This window comes from Mesoplodon densirostris, chromosome 3 (assembly GCF_025265405.1).
Source record: "Mesoplodon densirostris isolate mMesDen1 chromosome 3, mMesDen1 primary haplotype, whole genome shotgun sequence".
Lineage (NCBI taxonomy): Eukaryota > Metazoa > Chordata > Mammalia > Artiodactyla > Ziphiidae > Mesoplodon > Mesoplodon densirostris.
Genome location: NC_082663.1, coordinates 94,274,786 through 94,290,171, shown reverse-complemented (window position 1 = coordinate 94,290,171; position 15,386 = coordinate 94,274,786). Strand labels below are relative to the sequence as shown.

The 15,386-nt window shown below is 42.9% G+C and overlaps 1 protein-coding gene, 2 long non-coding RNA genes and 1 other non-coding gene across 4 annotated transcripts in view; 2 read left to right on the top strand and 2 right to left on the bottom strand.

Moving 5' to 3' along the window:
* LOC132485340 (uncharacterized) overlaps positions 1-1,455 on the bottom strand; it is a 255,141-nt gene extending 253,686 nt beyond the window's left edge. The window contains exon 1 of the long non-coding RNA XR_009531403.1: positions 1,301-1,455. This is a non-coding gene — a long non-coding RNA (uncharacterized LOC132485340). The remainder of the gene's footprint in view (positions 1-1,300) is intronic.
* Positions 1,456-1,680: 225 nt separating this feature from the next.
* Positions 1,681-3,263, top strand: LOC132485339 (uncharacterized). Its single transcript, XR_009531402.1, has 3 exons — positions 1,681-1,977; positions 2,663-2,731; positions 3,112-3,263. It is a non-coding gene; the product is annotated as an uncharacterized LOC132485339 (long non-coding RNA).
* LOC132487290 (small nucleolar RNA SNORA13) lies at positions 2,442-2,576 on the top strand. The gene has a single exon (XR_009531579.1). It is a non-coding gene; the product is annotated as a small nucleolar RNA SNORA13 (small nucleolar RNA).
* Positions 3,264-5,670: 2,407 nt separating the features above from the next.
* The window catches only part of EPB41L4A (erythrocyte membrane protein band 4.1 like 4A), a 256,576-nt gene continuing 246,860 nt past the window's right edge, over positions 5,671-15,386 (bottom strand). The window contains exons 19-23 of the mRNA XM_060091850.1: positions 12,606-12,653; positions 11,947-12,015; positions 11,003-11,113; positions 9,835-9,916; positions 5,671-5,799 (exon numbers count right to left, since the gene is read on the bottom strand). Coding sequence (XP_059947833.1) covers positions 5,671-5,799; positions 9,835-9,916; positions 11,003-11,113; positions 11,947-12,015; positions 12,606-12,653 — 439 coding nt within the window. The remainder of the gene's footprint in view (positions 5,800-9,834; positions 9,917-11,002; positions 11,114-11,946; positions 12,016-12,605; positions 12,654-15,386) is intronic.

The following is a 15,386-nucleotide window of genomic DNA, read 5'->3' as shown; positions in this document are numbered from 1 at the left end:
CAGTCCTTGTGTGATGATCACTGGGCTCTGGGCTTGAATTTTCTTTTTCTTTTCTTCTTCCTTCCTTCCTTCCTTTCTTTCTTTCCTCTTTCTCTCTCTTTTTATTTTTCTTTCCTCCCTCCCTCTTTCTTTTTCTTTCCCTTCCTTCCTTCCTCCCTCCCTTTCTTCCCCTCCCTCCCTCTCTTTCTTTCTGCAATAAGCTTCAAAGAAACAAAGAAAGGTGCTGGGATGTGGTCTCTGGGTGAGTCTCTATAGGACTCACAGGTGCAAGGAGACCCAGGTGCTAACACACAGTCCAAATCACCACAGTCTTTATCCCTTCAAGGAGTTATGGTTATCAGCAAGAAAGTAATTAACTACCTCTGCTTTCTTTCTGTGGTAATAATCAATTCTAAACTTCCAGCATAAAATCCCAACTCCTTACCACAGGTACAAAGCCCTACATGATTCGCTAATGCCTGTCTCTTCCACTGCCTCTGACGCCATCTTGCACTCCACACACGCGCGCGCGGCTCCAGTCACGCTGGCCAAGGTCTAGCTTCTGAGCACCTGAAAGGTGACTAGTCTGAACTGAAATGTACTGGAAGCATAAAATACACACTGAGGGCTTCCCTGGTGGCGCAGTGGTTGAGAATCTGCCTGCCAATGCAGGGCACACGGCTTCGAGCCCTTGTCTTGGAAGATCCCACATGTCGCGGAGCAACTAAGCCCGTGAGCCATGGCCGCTGAGCCTGCGCATCTGGAGCCTGTGCTCCGCAACAAGAGGCCGCGACAGTGAGAGGCCCGCGCACCGCGATGAAGAGTGGCCCCCGCTCGCCTCAACTACAGAAAGCCCTCGCACAGTAACGAAGACCCAACACAGCCATAAATAAATAAATAAAATAAAATAAAATACACTGGATTTTGAAAACCTAGTAGGAATAAAAGAATGCAAGGTATATCACTAATAATTTTATGGTGACCACATGTTGAAATGGTTATACTTAGCACATGTTGAGTTCCTCTTAATTTAACTTGTTCCTTTTTAATGTGACATTTCTAAAATTTTAAAATTACATTCGTGGCTCACACTAGATTCCTACCGGACAGCACGGCTCTATCACATTTTCCCCTCCTTTGTTTCCTTGGCACTTACACTATCTGGACTTAACAGTGTCCACGTTACCTGTTTAGTGTCTTTCTCACCCAACTAGAACATAAGACAGGAACTCTGCCTCATTCACAGCGGATTCCCAGGCATTTAGAACAGCGTGAAGCACAGTAAGTACTCAATAAATATTTCTGGAATTAATGACCTTACTCTTCCTCAGCTGGAGACGGTGAGCTCTGTCTGTCCTCTCCCAGAACACGAGGTCTCAAGTCTTTTGGGCTACACCCGCAGCTCAGCGCTGACCGTGTGCTCTTGACACCGGGTGGAGGGGTGGTTGGGTAGCCACACTGGATAAACCCGCCTCCCGCGCGGAAAAAGCTTCCCGCCCGACGCTCCCGGCGCTCAGCGAACTCGCGCTCCTCAGAACTCTTTTCCCCGGGCAGCCCCGCCCCTCGGCCCACCAATGGGCACTTCGCCCTCCGGCCGCACGGCGGCGTCTCGCAGGGGCGCGGCGGCCGATGGTACAGTCCGTCCTCCCCGCGCCCCTCGAGCAGTGGGTCCTTCCAGTCATAGAAAAGCATTGTGGGAAGGCTATGCGCTCTTTCTAACCTCATCTCTCTCTCGGCATGTACGGCGGCGGAGGTTCGGGCGGCCTTGGGCCTGTGGCCGCTTGGCCTCCGACGGCTGGGGCGCAGGGCAAGAGCGCGTGGCCGCCCTGAGTCTAGTGAGGCTGGCGCCGTGGCCTGGCCGGGTCCGAGGCTCCCGGTTCCTGAACGCGTGGAGGGCAGCGAACTGGTCTGGCCTCCGCCACGTTGTCGGTGAGACCTCAGAAAGCCCAGAAGCGGCCCCGGGTCTGTGTTCCCACGCCGGGAGATGCGGCGAGCGGGGTGAGGGCTTTGGGGTCGATTGGTCATCGATTATATGTCAGGGAATTTTTAATAGAAGCGGGGGTTTCTTGCGTGTGACAGGGAAAGGCCTCACCGTATAACGGCACGTATGCCTTTCTTGTCACGGTGAGAAATCAGGTCAACGCAGAAGTGCCATTTCAGATTTAGATCTTGATAACTGTGTCCTGGTGCAGAACTTGGCGGAAATCGAATGACCATCACCAGCTCTGCAGGCGAGTTTTCATGTTCCTGCAGAAAAGATCAGTTGCCTGGAAATTTTAAGGTTTCAGTCATTTGAAAGACTTTAATTTGGTGTTCGTTACCTAGTCGGATGTTGAGTCGTAAAGGAAACTGTAGAGCTGGGCTTAGTTCCTCTCCCACCTCAACACAACAGTTCATCTCAGCCAGCTGTTTTGGGGTCCGCAGCTTTGTGCCACACAGCATTCCTTACGCGGTTTTCTTGCCGCCTTTGTGTTGCCCGTTCACTTTTGGAAACTAGTGGATGAGGTGTCAAAAAAGGCGTAAACCAAACACTTGTGCAGCCTTTTCCTGCCCTAGTATTTGACATCTTTGGTGTAGGAGCTGCACAAGTAACAGTTATACACCTGTATTATGTACACATGTGGTTTTGATTCTGCCAGCGTTAAGTGTATGTTTGTCTTAATAGGTTTTAATTTTTGTTCAGGTGAAAGATGTACGCTTGAAGCATAGACTGCTGCTAGCTGACTATCTGGGAGCAAAAAGATGACCTAAGGTAGGGTGATAGTTTTGAAATAGAAGTTTTCATACAGCAGTTATTTGTGATGTGAATTTTATCTTTCTAGATTGGGGGGCCTTCTCTAGTGGGTATTAGTTTAATTAGTTATTAAGGGTTCACTAGTATTAGTACTGCTGCATCCGAAAACAAATTGTTAACTGCAAATGGGATCGCTTCTTCCCAGCTTATTTGTCATGAAATCTTTACATGATTTTATGTGAATTGTAAAAAACCACTTGCCAGATCTCAGGCATGTTTTATGTTGACATTTAAAGTCCAGAATTACATAACTTAATCCAGCGAAGAAGCATGTACTGAAAGTTTTTAAGATGTGGTGCATGTAAATGTCAAATTGAGTGCCTTATTTTTCCTTTTAGGATGTCCTCGGTGAGGAACTTGACAACTTGATCTTCGAGAGTTGCTTAGAGTATTTAAATTTTCCAGGATTGCTAAAAAAAATACTGCTTTTGGATAGTCCATAAATGTACATCTAAAACAGTGGGGCTATAAATAAAATAATTTAATGTGCTTCTTGGAGGTTTGTGTGCTAAGTGATTAACTGCCAGAAAATAGCATTCTTTTACTGAAGGATCATAGGGAGGGTACCTCCCTCTCCCAGCAACTTCAAAATTATGTTAAATCTCAGCTGTTAAGATTAACATTCAGTGATAGCTATCACTGATAGCCTCATGAAATATAGGCTTATGCTATGATGAAGTGAACTAGACTATTTGGTTTCTAGGTCACAGGTGTGCTCTATGTTACTGCATTTTTTTTTTTTTTTTTTTTTTAAGCTAAAAGCAAATCTGCCTTCACTTTGCAGGAAAGAACAAGTAGTGTATTCGGGCATTCAAAATATTTATTGAAAGCACTGAACTAGGAGCTGGGAACACAATGGTGCACAAACACAGTTCCTCCCTTTGGAAGCTTACCTTTGTTTGAATGGAGGAAATGTCATCAGAATTTAAAACTTGGTGAGACAAGTTCCATGTATGATAGGATTTGACCGAGTCAGGGAAACCTGAGAAGGCAGTTAGGACTAAGGGTAGGTACGTATTTATGCAAGGCAAAGCTGACCCCGTGCCATGTACAGAGGCCTTGAGCTAAAAAAAATGGGTATGACCATAAGTCCAGATTTCTGACTGTTGTAGCTTCTTTCCCTCTAAGTGTCCTCATTTAGGTAAGAGTTGAGTGCTTAATGAGGCTTGAAGGTGGCCATTATGGGAGCTCTGGGTGTTACAAAATGAGGCTGAACAGGTAAGAGGCCAGACCACTTAAGGCTCTGTATAAAGCAAGGGGAAATCCATGATGGAAATGCACATTTGCAAGAAAAGGGGTGCTGATGGGCCATTTGGAGGCTACTACCACTGTCTATGTGAGAGATGACCACCTTGGACCAGGGTGGTGGTAAAGTTAAGGAAGAGAGATAGTTAAAACTATAGCAGACAGGAGTTAGTAATAAAGGATGTGTCCATAATGACTGCTAGGTGTGTAGTCTTGTACATTTGCAAATTCAGCTGGGGAGCAGCATTTTCAACTAGCTCTATTTGAATTGCCTTAGAAATCTAAGTGACCCCTTTGTACTACAATGGTTTTTAGTCTAGGCTATAGAAATAAACCGTGGAAATAAATGAGATCCACTGGGGTAGTGGAAGAGGGCCTAGATTTGAGATACTCTTAACTGGAGAGGTAGAACAGCGTGAGCTGCAAAGGATAGTCAGAATGGTAGAAACAGTGGGAAATGCATTAAAGAAACAAAATATGGTAAGGTAGCCTAAAAGTTAACTTGGATTTGGTGACATGAAGGTGATTTTTGAGGTCCACTTTAGTGGAACAGTGGGGGAGAATCCATATTAGAGATGGTTTGAGGTAGTTGAGGACACTGGCTACAGATAATACTTTTTTTTTTTTTTTTTTTTTTTTTTTTGCAGTACGCAGGCCTCTCACTGTTGTGGCCTCTCCCGTTGCGGAGCACAGGCTCCGGACGAGCAGGCTCAGCGGCCATGGCTCACGGGCCCAGCCGCTCCGCGGCATGTGGGATCTTCCCAGACTGGGGCACGAACCCATGTCCCCTGCATCGGCAGGCAGACTCTCAACCACCGCGCCACCAGGGAAGCCCCTATCCTTTTAAGAAACTTGGAATGGGAGAAAAAAGTGGTAGCTGGAGAAGAATAGGTAAGGGGAAGATGAAAGATGTCCTGCATGAGTATTTCTGTTTTTCCTGTAGACTGCAGTCATCTGCAGAGAGGAGACTGAATTTTGGGGGAGAATTAGCCAGACAGACTGGAGGGACCATTTCAGGTAGAGGGCCATGAATTTATAAGCTGAGGTCAACTGAAATCCACACATAGCCTTTTTTTTCTGGAAGCACAAGACAAGGACACTAGAAATTAAAAGCAGCACTTAACAAACTTTTTTTTTTAACATTTGCAAATAATCGGTGGAACTTAATGCCACAAGATACAGTATTACAAAGAACATTTATGTGAATAAAAATATCTGCAGTGTGAAAGTGATGCTTCAGTCATGCATTTGTGCACAGGCAGAGATCCACCCAGAGTTGGGAAGAACCTTTTCATCCCACTTGGTGTACTACTGCACAGCTAGCCGGATGCAGCCCAGGATTCCAGAACTTTGAACCGAAGCATCTGGTGTTGGTTGTGGCAGACACAAGATAACTTGGGAGTTTCCAGGAAGGAAAACATGGCATCAAGTGAATAAGTTTTAAAATACTGTCTTTCCAGTTACCAAATAAAAAGGCCCTTAGGCACAAATATACTGTAGTTAAACCTTTAAAAGATGCAACAGACTCCATTATTTTCTTCTGAAGAAACACTTCTGCAGGTCCAAGATACTTGAATAATTATAATTCACAGTTTCAAAGTAAAGGTGGCACACACACCCTTCCCCCCCCCATCCCCAGCCCTTCACTGAGATTAAGTCTCTATCTTGAGGCGTGAAGCTTGCGTAGTTTTTATTGTTTTTGCTGTGTGTTTTCCAGCCAGATTGCTTGTAGATGTCTGAGGTTTTTCTTCAATCAGGCTATCTTTAGACCCGTTTCTTCTCTAGAAAAGAATGCATTTGAAAAATACAGAAAGTAAGATTCAGAGAAGAAACTACAGCCAAATCAATTTTATTAACACAGAAATACTAAGATTTAAGACATCAAGTTATATTTAGGAAAGGTATGTAAATGCCAAGCTGTTCAAATATTCCATTTAAATAGTTATGATAAACAACATGAAGATTGTGTTTAAATCTTAAAGTTACTCTGACAGTTACATGCATAACAAATCTTACTCATGAAAATCAGGCATAAATCTCAACCCATTCCCCCAATGAAGTGTCATTTCCATGGTAGTTGCTGCTAACCCAGGGTCTCAGGCCTCCCGCTTTTCCAAGGAGGGGCAGAGAGATGAAGAGCATGGGGAGCTGGGGGTAATTTTTACTCTTCCCTGATTGTATTTTCAGTAGTCACTGAAAGAAGCCTGTACAACACAATGCCCTGGGGACCCGCATCACTTGGGGCTAGAGCTCCCTGTTAGCTGCGGTGGCCCCATCCTGGAGCAATGGGACTGGAGCTACCAGAGTCTGGTAGATCTAGCTAACAAGCATATTTCCTTCCGCACAAGTACCTGCCCATACATAATGAGCTACACTCCAGAATTCCATTATTTTGAGATTCATTTGGGCTAAAAATAAACTACCCTCTAAGAGACTGTCTTTCATCTGTTCCTACGACTGGCTTGATTTGATTTACTCATACTCAAAGAGGCACTGATGGAACAACAATTCCGCTAAGCATGAGTACAAATCAAGCTAATTTTGGATCATCAGACATTATGTTTGGGACAGGTTTCTAGGTAACGGGAGAGGGAGGAGGACATCAGAGCATGAGTAAGTCAGGGCAGGAGAATAGAGAGCAAATATATCAGAAGAATCACTACCTTTTAAGTTTGTTGAGGGTTGAACCTATCTCTTCTGCCTGCACACCTTAAAAGAATAAGGAAAATGAATCAAAGTCCCTAATCCACCCCACTTTTACCAGCCTTCTGCATGAAAAAGTAAGGTGAGTTATAGGCAGGCCAGGCCACTAGCAGAACTCTGGCATCACTGTGGAACTTAGGAAATGCAGCTTTCCCACTTCCCCATATCATTTGCATCCTTTCTCCACATGGCAACCAGATCAGTTGTTTCCTTTTGGCACTCAGAATAAAATCCAAACAAACTCTTTTTCCCATGGCATCTAAGGCCCTGCATTATCCACCCTCCTTCCCCTTTACTCTGCTCAGACCTCAAACACCCCGGCCCTTTCCAGCCTCAGCATTTTTTCCCACGCTCTTTCTTCTGCTTCCATCAGCCTTTCACGAATACTCACATGGTTGGCTGCTTCTCTACCTGTGAGTTTCAGCTTTACAGGTCACTTTCTGAGATGGTCTTCGCCCTATCTTTCTAAAGTGAGGTCATATGTTCGTTTTCTAACTCAGACCTTTGTTTCTTCATAATGCTTACCTAGTTGTTTTCTTTTTTTTTTAATTGTTTTACCTGTTTACTTTTATGTATTATGTGTCAAGGCCAGGAGTCAGCAAACATTTTCTGTAAAGGGCCAGATTATAGACTACCTCCTGTCTCTATTGCATATTCTTTTCCCCTCCCCACAAGCAACCCTTTAAAAACATAAAAACAATTATTAGCTCCTGGACTGTACAGAAACAGGCTGCAGACTAAATTTAGCCCTTGGGCTGTAGTTTGCTGACTGTCCCAGTGAGTACCTTGTCACTCCTTAGATGTGCTCATTAGATAGCTGTTGAATTCAAAATCAAAGGTGTCCCAGAGACAAGCTTAGAATCAGTGCCATTGATTACAAGATGCATGTGAGTTGTTCTTGTATGCAGCACAGTGACGGCTATTCTTTCAACATTTCGTGTGTATAATTTAAGTTTTTTGAGATTCCTAAATGATGGCGATTAGAGAGTCTATAGAGTAGTTGGAAAAGCAAAAATACATGAAATTCCCATTTGTATTGAAGCCAACTTAAATTTAAGACCAAAAAAAGGGCTTTGAAAAGTAACAGTGCTTATTAATCTTCCCAGCAACTAAGAGGTAGGTTATTATCTACATTGCAAAGAAATTTAGTCTTAGAAGTTAAACAATGTTCAGAGTCACACAAGTGGTGTGTGGAGACAAGGAGACACTAATGCAGGTCCTGTCTGAATGTGAAGCCTCAACTAATCATGAATGTAATGTTTTTAAAGTGCTATTGACTTGAAACAAATTGTTTGGATAAACTATTAGCTCTCCCAGATTTATCTAATCAAAAATTACACAGATTTTAGTGGAAGCTGTGGTTAACCACTCAGATCTCCATTCCAGACTGAGGCATTCATTCCCCAGCAGCTTGGAGTGTTGGCTGCCACACAGCTCAAAGCTGAGCCCCTGGGACTTCCCTGGTGGCACAGTGGTTAAGAATCCGCCTGCCAATGCAGGGGACACGGGTTCGATCCCTGGTCCGGGAAGATGCCACATGCCATGGAGCAACTAAGCCCATGCGCCACAACCTCTGAGCCTGCACTCTAGAGCCCACGAGCCACAACTACTGAGCATGCGTGCCACAGCTACTGACCCACGAGCCACAACTACTGAAGCCCGTGTGCCTAGAGCCCGTGCTCCACAACAAGAGAAACCACCGCAATGAGAAGCCCGTGCATCGCAATGAAGAGTAGCCCCTGCTTACCGCAACTAGAGAAAGCTTGTGCACAGCAACAAAGACCCAATGCAGCCAAAAATAAATAAATAAAATAAATATTTTAAAAACCCAAAACTGAGCCCCTCCCCAGGAACAGCCCTGCACTGAAGAGAGCCACCTTGTTCAAGGTCATGTCCCCTCCCAGGGGCACCCTTTACCTAGTCGCTTGCTACACGGTGAGTGTTTAAGGCCCAGCCCCCTTGTCTCCAAGTAGGATGAATCAGAAGGGCCATCTCAGCTCCAGAGCTCCCCGTGGGATCATCTGATGCCTTTATTGGGACTATACCACTCAGTTCAACTCTTGCCTATCTATTACTCCCCAAATAAGTGTTGATCCTAAGAGCACTTTCCAGTATACCTCCTCCATACAAACCTCCATTGCAGAATCTCTTCCTAGGGAACCTAACCTAAATTAGCACAGGCTTTTTCTGTCCTTGCTCAAGTCACTGACAAAAATGAGTCAAGATAAGCACAGGGCAGTACATGATGGATACGGTGGAGTCAGGGTTCTTAGGTTGTCCATTAACTTCCTGAATTATATGCTTATGTGCATTAAATATGTGCTTACATGCATTTTTATGGGAAAGAGACAGTAGCTATAATTGCCTTTCAAAGGGATCCACAATCCAAACAATCCACTGCAAACAACAGGCTGATACTGATCCATTATAAACATCAAATTTGTTTCTAGAGTAATGATTTAAACAGATAAAAATCCATCCAACAACCTTACACAGCCTCCATGTTTTTCTATCGCATTAAAAAAAATACAATGAGAGATGATGTCAAACACGTTGCTGAAATATGTCTGCTACAGTGCTCCCCTGATAACAGCTATCTAATTCAGCTGAGTGTTACACTGATTTTGTTAAGGCAGCTAAATGCTTTTCCATGTCCTTGAATTCCATTTTGACCACATTTTTTAAACATTTCCAGAAGAAAAGTAATTCTCTTTGATGAAGAAGACAGAAATAAAATAGGACTTGAGTAATTCTCTGTCTGCCATCAGTTAACGATTGAACATGGGCCCCCTCTGAGTCTACCACTTTATCCCTGTTTCTCTGGCTCAAAAAATAATCTAGACACACTTTTTAAAATTAGTGAAGCCCATTGTTTCTTTATTCTGGCTCCAAACAATCTTACAATCTTTGTTATCATTGGCTTTGCCCCAAGCCTCAGGTCATTTTAGACCTTACACTACCTCTAGCTCTCACCCCTAATATAACTCTTCCCAGGTTGTGCCTTGTCTTGATCACACACCCTTCCTTCTCCTTCCATGTTTTGTACATGTTTTTATTAAACACAAAATCTTGTCATCAGTACAACACCTTCTTAAAACTTGATTATTACCTACTTGATGAACTGTGGAGCCACCAGAACCCTGAGCATCTGAAGATCGGGTCACAGGAAGTGGAGGTACAAGATCCGTTTTTGAACTGCAGAGAGTCAGTTTTAGAATTAATGACTGAGACAGTACCTGGAATCACAATCTGAGTTGGAAAAGGGCTATAGCAAAGTAAGCATGTTTTACATATCTTTGTATTCCTTACACTGCCTACCACAGTGCTTTACACAGATAGGCATTTAATAAATGTTTCTGAATTAAGTTCAACGGGTTAAGTAACTTGCCCAAAATCACAGCAAATAACTAGAAGAACCAAGAATATAACATAGGTATGGTTCCCATGTGCTTTTCTTACTGTGATATGTTGTATAAATGGATTTTTGATTTGTTTCTAGAGAAACACTTATTGGCCATTTATTCTTTTTTTATAAACCTATGGAGCTATAGACAGCAATGGCCTACATTTTACAAGCGAAACAAAACAAAAAAAACCCAGCCTATATCTCTCTCCAATGGGCTAGCCTATCTCCCAATATGTTAATGTTTATCAAAGTTTTAAACCTTAATTCAGAGTTTAATGGCTGACACTCCTACCCAGCAATACCAAGTACATGAATTTCCATGACTATAGTACTTTTACAAATGGATGCAGCGTTATTTCATTAACACGTTCATTTAACATATAGTACCTATCATGTCAAGCTGAGATATGGCCACTCTCCTCAAAAGAGAAACTAAATAACACAAAGAAACAAACTACTGTAATATATAACATTTGCTGTAGTAAAAGAAGACAAAATGCCATCAGTTCAAAAAGAAACTCTTATGCCAACTTCTCTCAAATATGGATATATTTATTATTCAAAATAGAATAGCTCATGCATTTTCTCTTTCTTCTGAAAGCTTCAGTGCATAGCTTGGAAGGGCCATAATTCAGCCTAAGTATAGTCTAGGTCTGTGCTATCCAGTACGGCAGCCAGTAGCCACACATGGCTGCTTAAGTTTAAATTAATTAAAATTAATAATATTAGATTTTTAGTTTCTCGGTCACACTAGCCACATTTCAAATACCCCATAGCCACAGATATAGAATACTTCCATCACTGCAGAAGGTTCTATTGTACTGTGCTGTTCTGGAGCCATGAGGGTGATGATGTACTCACACTTGCCTACTTACTTCACTTCTGAGAGAACGGATCGCTCTCCATCTGAACACTGGGACCTGCGATACTGGCGGTAACTTCGAGGTGAATGAGAATGCCGGATGCGGACTGGGTCACCTTGAGTCCTAAACAAGACACCAAAAACCGTGGAGACAAACACAGCAGAAGTCAGAACAGGATAATTTGGAGATTTTCCTTAATATTGAAACTACAAAGGAATAATAACTTTGAGAGTTTTAAGAAGAACTTGATTCCTCTAAGCTTGGAAAGCCTAAGTAGCTTAAATCTCACAATAACAAAAGAAAACTGCCTCCATCATACATGAAAATAAAACTTTATAGTACAGTTGACCCTTGATCAATACTGGGTTAGGGATACCAATCCTGAGCGAAGTCGAAAATCACCATATAACTTTACAGTCTGCCCTCCATGACTGAATCCCTCCATGGATTCAGCCAACCAGGATCCTATAGTACTGTAGTACTTATTTAGTGTAAAAAAGCCCAGTAGGGCTTTCCTGGTGGCGCAGAGGTTGAGAGTCCGCCTGCCGATGCAGGGGACACGGTTTCGTGTCCCGGTCTGGGAAGATCCCACATGCCGCAGAGTGGTTGGGTCCGTGAGCCATGGCCGCTGAGCCTTGCGCGTCCGGAGCCTGTGCTCCGCAACGGGAGAGGCCACAACAGTGAGAGGCCCGCGTACCACCAAAAAAAAAAAAAAAAAAGCCCAGTATAAGTGGACCACCTACAAACAGGCAGTTAATAAGAGAGAGAGTGATTGCAGTACAGAATGAATAATTAGCTTTAATACCCTCTTTTCTACTTCTTCCTCTATAGTTATTTTTAATTTTAGTTAAAATGTAAAGACAAACCACTGAATGGAACACCACTGAAGAGTAAGAATGGATTACTCATTTACAAATATTAATAAAATTTTTTAAAAAAGATTTTCAAAGACATACTCTATTTTAGTGTATGGAATCTCTTTTAATTGTTCTTCTGACAGTCCAGATGGATCCACAAGTTCCTTTCTAGAAGGGAATGAGCATGAGAATTAAAGTTTTGATACTGATATAAATACTAACACCTTCCACAATTGGCAGGTGAGTTTCCCCCTTTCTAATCTTCTTGCAAAACACGGTGTTAATAAAACTAATAGAGATATAAGCCAGGAATGAAGATTTTAAAACTAGAATGTATTTCAGGAAAAAATGGGAGGAAAACCTTTTCTGTAGCTCTTCTACCTTCTTGCAGTTTTTCTATACCCGGAATGTAGATGACTGTCCAGCCACCCCCATTTCCCTACAAAAGATCTGCTTCTCTCCCCTGTAGCAGGTGTCTTTTTTTCTGACAAATTTCTTTTCCTTGATATTTATTTATACAATATTGGCCTGTCTGAGGCTCATTTACAGGCGAGGCTAACTGGCCTCAGGAGAGGAGATGTCAGGGCTGCCTGCAGAGGTCTGCTGGTGTGGTAAGGCACCACCACTGAGTGCCAGGCTCCACAGAATGATGGCAGTGAAGGCCACCTGACAGGCTTCAGCCCGAGGCTGCCTCTTGGGGTCAGTGGTTTTCCTTGTAAATGCCTTCAAACCACATGGGTTTTAAAAACAGTACTCACTGAATATGCTTCCATAACTCTTCTTTTGCTTGAACATCGGGACTTCTCCTATAAATAGAAAAAAACAACACTCATCTCTGCAAACATGCTTCATCTAACAATCTAATCTCTAACTTTAGAAGAGCCACAACATTAACAATTTCCAGACTGTGAAGTTCTTATTTGCCAGCTGACACCAGACAAGGAAAGACTGGACAGGGAGGGCTAATGTGGGATGGTTAGTGCAAAGATACCAGACAATTTATCTGCTAGCCCACTAAAAAAGAAAAATCAGCCATAACCAGGGCTTCATTTAATGAAAGAGCTTAGAATTACAGGGGCAAATCTACACACCCTCCAGTGGTGGTTTTACAAGGAAGAATGATTTGAGGCTTCTGTTTCTGGTCCTGATAATTACCTCTAAGAAAAGGCAAAAGAATTCATCCTGATTCTATTAATACGAACGAGTCCCAACGTGATCTGTGATTACCTAGAGGAAGCAGCCCCGCAAGGGCAAAGAAAATGGTGGGACAGCCAGATTGACAGACTGTGCGCCACTGACCCACTGTCCTTTCTTGTTGCATCTGACGTTGCATTTCCGGGCCACGGCGTGGGCCCACAAAGCTGGAACCTATCTGTGGCCTGTGCTGCCACCCCCCACATGCCCTTCTCCATCCTATATACAGAGCCCACAGATCTCTTCTGCTCCAAGAACTACTTGAATGGAAACTGTACCACTACTTTTAATTTCCTAGAATGAGAAATTCAAAGCCAGCATTCAGGTGTTCACACTCCCCATAACAGCAATGAGCACTGGAAATCTATGATCACAGCAATTGTTGCCACAGAATGATTTTTTTTTCCTGTGAGAAAATAAGCTTTCGTCAGTCCTTTCAGGAGAACCAAGGTCTAATAAAGGCCCAAAGAGACGACCCAAACCCTAACAATTAAAATGCCTGGAGCTAAGCAAAGCCACTGATATTCTGTCCTGTGGAATTTTACATTCATAATCTGTATCAGCATTTCTGGGCTCAATATTACTTTCAGCGTATGATATTATCATTGCTTTCGTTTTTCTCAGTATTTAATAAGGGCATTGCTGAGGCATTCTGGTAGGGCTTTCTGAGCCCACAGAATACAATAAACTACTTTCTAGCAATTGAATTGACTAAGTGGTTTTTCCTTTGTGGAGAAAAAAAAATCTGTCTGTAAAGACCTTTTAATCAACTCAAAAGGAGTCAAACACAGAAGATAAGGGGAAGGAGGACTTCCCTGGTGGCGCAGTGGTTAAGAATCCACCTGCCAATGCAGGGGACACAGGTTCGAGCCCCGGTCCAGGAAGATCCCACATGCCACAGAGCAACTAAGCCCGTGCGCCACAACTACTGAGCCTATGCTCTAGAGCCCGTGAGCCAGAACCACTGAAGCCCGCACGCCACAACTACTGAAGCCTGTGCACTGAGAGCCCGTGCTCCGCAACGAGAGAAGCCACCGCAATGAGAAGCCCGTGCACCGCAACAAAGAGTAGCCCCCGCTCGCCGCAACCAGAGAAAGCCGCGTGCAGCAGCGAACACCCAACACAGCCAAATATAAATTAATTAATTTAAAAAATATTTTTAAAAAAAGAAGATAAAGGGGAGGAGATGAAGCCTTGGTCTCAGACATAGAAAATATGGTATTGTTAAAGGGAGAGTTTGTTATAAAGAATAAAATTGTATGCTTAAAAAAACTTAAATGCTTCTTTGGAAGTATTTCCTATATGGGATCTGCCTTTCCTACATTTGGCTGGTCTGATTCACTAGACAATACGTTAACGCATTCAATGATACTGCCAGAGAAGGTGCTAATAATTAAAAGCAGTAAGCTATTATTCTGTTCCCAGAGAGAGATGGTTCCATTGTAATTATACATCAGCATCTGATTCTCACAGGAAGTCACCCAATAATCCATAGTATTATATAATATCTAGGTTAGGAAGCTACTCTGCTGGGGATCATTCTTATTTCAGGAAGGTGCAGTAATGAGGCTATCTTCAAGTTAAAGCAGGGTGTCTCAACCTCAGCACTACTGACATTTTGGGTCAGATAATTCTTAGTTGCCGGGGGCTGTCCTGTGTAGGATGATTAGTAGCACCCACAGCCTTGACCCCTAGACACAGTAACACCTTCCAAGTGGGACAACCAAAAATGACTCTGGACATTGCCAAATGTCCCCTGGGGGGAAAACTGCCCCAGACTTGAAACCACTGGTCAAAGGTATGATGAGGAAGTAAAACAGCTAAGGTTTCGTGAAGGAACAAAGAGGCCAAGTTATTGTAAAGATCCATTATGTGGCTATTGAATAGTGTTGGAGAGAATGACACTGAGGCAGGAACTAAATCTTAAAAGAATGAAGGAATAATCTGATGGCATGAGACTCAAAGCTAAGTGCTTTGAGGGAGGAGGGGAGGAGAATGAGAAAAAGCAATGAGGGGCAAGGAGGACACGCCCCCCAAGGCCACCACACCAGGCCTAGTGGTGGTGAAAGATGATGAATATGAGCAACATACAAAAAACTGATAATAGATATTTCTGAGTGTTGGAATTGCAAGTAATTTTTTATTTTCTTATTTACACTTTCCTATCTTGTCTGATTTTTTTCTTTTAGCCAAGAGAATTTCTTACGTTAATTATCAGAAAAGAAAAAAAAAAGGTATTTTCATGTTTTAAAAAGCTACTACGGGGGGGAGGGATAAATTAAGAGTTTGAGATTAACATATACATACTACTATATGTAAAAAAGATAAACAACAAGGACCTACTG